Below are 4,522 nucleotides of genomic sequence, written 5' to 3'. Positions count from 1 at the left end.
TACAGAAGGCGGTCAAGCACCATAAATAACAATACCGTAATCAAACAGTTTCTTTGATTGTAAGCTTCAGGAAATGACATTTTTTAATTAAACACCCGCAGAGTAGCAGGTTTCTCACACATACCCACAATCTAGGCTTTATTCATCATTTTACACAAGTGACAAACAGAAATGTTTCATGGGTTGAAGGTGGTTGCTTCATCTGTGTTCCAGAAAAACCAGATAAGACTGAAGGGCTTTAGTCTGGCTGACTTTACTATTTATTACACAAGCTGTATTTCAGGTTCCAAAAGAAGTGTGTGAAGGAAGTACTGTAGCTGCAGTGGAGTTCAGATAGGGATGCATTAACTGACATTTACTGATAACATTAGTGCATGACATTATAATGCTGAGTGAGGCTTTGTTCTCATCGAAAAGTCTTTGGTTTGTACTGTATATCTGAAGAGGAGGATCTGTTATGTCTTCCAACCAGCTTCTTTATCATTTTAGCCACCAGGTTGACTGATAAGAGAATTAATAAGAAACAGACACCAAAGTACGTACATAAATTCTCATTTTAAAACCTTGACTGTGACAGATAAAAACATATGTTTAAAAGTTTTAATTCAGAGAGCTGCTAACAAATGATCTGAGCAAAATAAATTAAACTTAAGCGAGACTATGCAATGTACAGTATGAAATGTAATGTATGAATTCATAAGCAGTAAAACACAACCTTATACATCTCAATAAACAGAAATTTTGTCACTTCAGCCTTAATTGGTCTAGTATGGCCAATATTTTAGGCACATTAGTTGTAGCTAATATTAGCAAGCATAAAGCAATAGCTTTGGGAAATAGTCTTTCTTGCCAAGAGCTAAATGAGGATATTGATGAACACTCATATATTCAACTGTTCCTTTCAGCAAGATGCCGTGTGACATTGAGTCTTTATCAAACGTCACACTTTATGCTACTTGTGTGCCGGTTGCACTAAATTTTAGCATGTTTACAGATAAAAGAAATACAATTTTGTCTTTAAAGTGTTTGACTAAAGAAGGCAAATTCATTGTGTAATGATTGTCCTATAATTACTGACAGTTATCAGTGTTCAGCAAAAGTAACAGTTTCATGTTTTTAGTAATCTTGGCATCCGCTGAGGTGCATGTACACACACAACTCAGGCCAGACAAAAGCACGCCATGACTTTTAACAATCTATCACAGTTCACAGTACTTTTGTCCAGCTATTTGGCATAAGGGGTCTATACAGTAGAAAAAAAATAACATTTTGCCTTCTTTGGAACACAACATGGTATTTTCTTTCTTTCTTTCTTTCTTGCATGCATTCACAGATTTCACACAGATACATTTACTCTCTTACACTATTACTTTACTGAAACAGCTTAAAAAACACTAGCAAAATGGTGGCCACAAGGCTGTGCAAAAGGGAAGACCTCCGATTTAGGCCCTGCCATCTGTCTGTCTCAGCCATCTCTTGCAAGTAACAAACTACAAAATAGCACCATTATACAGTGGATAGGATTTTTAATACAATTTTGTTATATGAAACCATCATGTACAATGAATGATAGTAATGCATAGGTTAACATAAATGGGAGTACTGTTTGATTACACACAGGCAGAGGCAGAGATGAGATGTCTTGGGCGGCTTGTGCAATAAAATGACTAAGTCTGCATGGAGGCTTGAACAAAAAGCCATTGCTATCAGTCCACATGCAAGGACTTCTTAGAAACAACTTTTCATGAATGATGTGTGCATGCTTGACCCTTGATCATAACTCTTACACAACTCATTTACACTGGGTGCTTTGTATGTGTGTTTGTGTACTGTTATATGTGTGCTGTATCTTCCATCTCCAGGAGAACTGGTCATTTTGGTGTGCAATATTTACCAAATTGTTTGATCTGCGTCTCTGTCTGGTGGACTTTGCAGCAGATCCTGTGGTGTTTTGTTGTACTCTCGCCATCGTGACAGATAAATACAGCCAAAGCGACAACTAAAGTAGCAAAGTTCTCAGCCTCACTAAACTAACAAAATATCACAGGCTAAGATCAATTAATAATTACGCTTCCCCATCTAGGTGACTAGTGTTACAGCCTCTCTATTGTTTCTTTTGACCTTTGGTATTGACAGATCTGAGAACATTTTACTAATTCTTCATGAGAACAGGGAAAAGCTTTTACTGTAGCTGATTTTATTGTTTGTTTTTTAAGCGCTTGTTGACTTTGCAGTGATAAAATTCTCACGACTTAACCTTGAACACAGGCCTCCACTCAGACTAAAATGTTGATTACCGGGTAACTGGATTGTTGTCAGATTTGGCCAGACTGGTGCCATGTGAAAAAGATGCAGACGGCAAACATGCTGCTTTATTGTTGCTTTTTGACTTCCACTCACCTTTGCCAAATGCACTTTGAATCCACTGAATGACCCATTTCTGACAACCAAGCCAAGCACCAAAAACACTTAAATTCAATGTGCTTGTGGCTTTCTTTTGTGTTTGGTGCAATGTTAACAATATAAATTTTTTAGTACAAACTGTACTTCCCCTCTAATTGTGCTAGATCTGTTGTCATACAATTAAGTATTTGGATTGTGACATCAGTCCTCTGAGGCTTAGCAAGGATTTGGATTGGACTCAAATCTTCTAACAACTCTATTTGAGAGAAGAACTGTGCCTTCAGTCACTGAGAGTAGGTATCTGACTTGGGCTCAAGGTAAAATAACTACAACAATGATTGAAATCTGATGATGAGAACACCTGGTCTTTGTCCTTAAAGCAAACATTGTTTTATTCTTTTAAAATTGTCCTCAGTGATGCATGGTGCATAAACACAAACTTTGATGGTAAGATTATCAAATTTGAACTAGGATAGTAACCGTTAAATGTGATAGGTCATAAAGTATCTTGCTTTACCAAAGAAGTGAATGAATTCAGTTTTTCAGAGTAAAAGCATTTACCTCCTCAAAGTTCAGGGGACAGGATGGACCACTCATTTTTAAACACAGCCTGCTGCCCTCTGGTTGGCTGAAACCCAGATCCATTCCCACCTTTCTTGGAGACAGAGGATGCTGCAGCTCATACATGGAGGTATAATAAGCTCTTACTGGTGTCTCAGCAGCTAAACTAGTCTGTTACATTGCATTTAACAAAGAGTTCCTCCCACTATCAAATGGTGCAGTGTATAAAGTAACCACAAGGCCCCTCATTAAACCCTTTAACAACACTTAGCTCTCAAGTTTGAATCATTTTGAAGAGCTTTTCAGACCACTGCTCACATCCTCTTTGTTTTGTTTTACAGTGAACCATTCCACAGGGGTACCAGGTAAGGCCACTCCCTTCTTTCTTCCCAAACCACTGGGCATTTGTCCATTTGCTCCTTCCCTACATTCTGTAATTTCTGCCACCTGTGCTGCCTCGACTTGAGTTTCTCTGATGCATTTCCTGCAGAAAAAGAGAAACATATTTTTAGACTTAAATATAGGATTTAAAATATGGGTCTGGCATCTGTATCTATACCCCCAAACAGCTGTTCCTTGGATGATGAAAATTCATTTTTGCCATAAAATCAGTATATCATTAGTGTTCATTTTGACCTGTGAAATTGACTGGTACCCCGCCAGGCCTACCCCATGCACTTATATTGGGATGATGTCATAAAACTAAAACTCTTTTTTCTAACCTCTGGGTAAAGTTTTACAAGTAGAGAACCCCCATCAATTAAATTCATAATAGAAAGAATAGGGCTGTTTGTAGTTCAATATATACAGTATGTAGATCAATACAGAGAGTCACCGATGGGAAAACATTCGCACGAAGGCTGATGTACTGTAGTTCTATTAATACATCTATGGTTGTCGCTTATGTTGCTGGGTTACTGACAATCAAAGCTCAGAACTATCTCGTGCTTCAGTTAGTAGCAGCACGAAGGTTAACAGAAAGTTTCCAAATGTCATTCAACAGCTATAAAGTAAACCACCCACCCGCATACAGTAGGTCCAAAAATGGTTTTATCTTGGAACAGAAAATTAAGCACAACAGCTGTCATGTTACTGCAATTTATTTTTCCTGACACAAAAAGGGAGGATAATTCAAATTTAAGTTTGACTTAAAGAGAAAAAGAAGAGAATTTATTATGCAACACAACTGTTTAAAGTGTGCCACAATTCACAACAAGGAGTGATGCACATTGTGAGACACTAAATGTGATATATGTGCTTCATCTCCGGACTTTGCATTAATCTGTTATGGTGAGATGCCAGAATTTCAGCACATAATGTACAGTAGCAGGGTAAAGAATCTACCTGGAGAGCGGGAGTGCCACTGGGTCTACCACAGAAACCATTTAGTTCCTTCTCTTGCTAATGGCTTTCTTTTTTGAGAGAAGGGTAAAAGACACACAGTCAAATTTTAAAAGGATCACACTCTCCTGCTGGATGGCAACTCGAGGAAAAAACAGTCTGCATTTAGACCTCACAACTTCTCTATTTGGCCAAAACATTAATAATAATTTCAGAA

General features: G+C 37.8%; 1 protein-coding gene across 3 annotated transcripts in view; it reads right to left on the bottom strand.

The window, feature by feature from the left end:
* Positions 1–13: 13 nt before the first annotated feature.
* igf1 (insulin-like growth factor 1) overlaps positions 14–4,522 on the bottom strand; it is a 17,038-nt gene continuing 12,529 nt past the window's right edge. For 2 of the 3 annotated variants that reach the window (XM_020613661.1, XM_020613660.1), the window contains exons 5-6: positions 4,309–4,376; positions 3,378–3,448 (exon numbers count right to left, since the gene is read on the bottom strand). In XM_020613661.1, coding sequence (XP_020469317.1) covers positions 4,350–4,376 — 27 coding nt within the window. In that variant the 3' untranslated portion in view covers positions 3,378–3,448; positions 4,309–4,349. Of the gene's footprint in view, positions 3,449–4,308; positions 4,377–4,522 lie in introns of all 3 variants that reach the window. The other variant, XM_020613659.1, reaches the window with a different exon arrangement.

Source organism: Monopterus albus, unplaced genomic scaffold (genome assembly GCF_001952655.1).
Source record: "Monopterus albus unplaced genomic scaffold, M_albus_1.0 scaffold136.1, whole genome shotgun sequence".
NCBI classification, from domain to species: Eukaryota; Metazoa; Chordata; class Actinopteri; order Synbranchiformes; family Synbranchidae; genus Monopterus; species Monopterus albus.
This window is presented reverse-complemented; position numbering and strand designations above follow the sequence as displayed.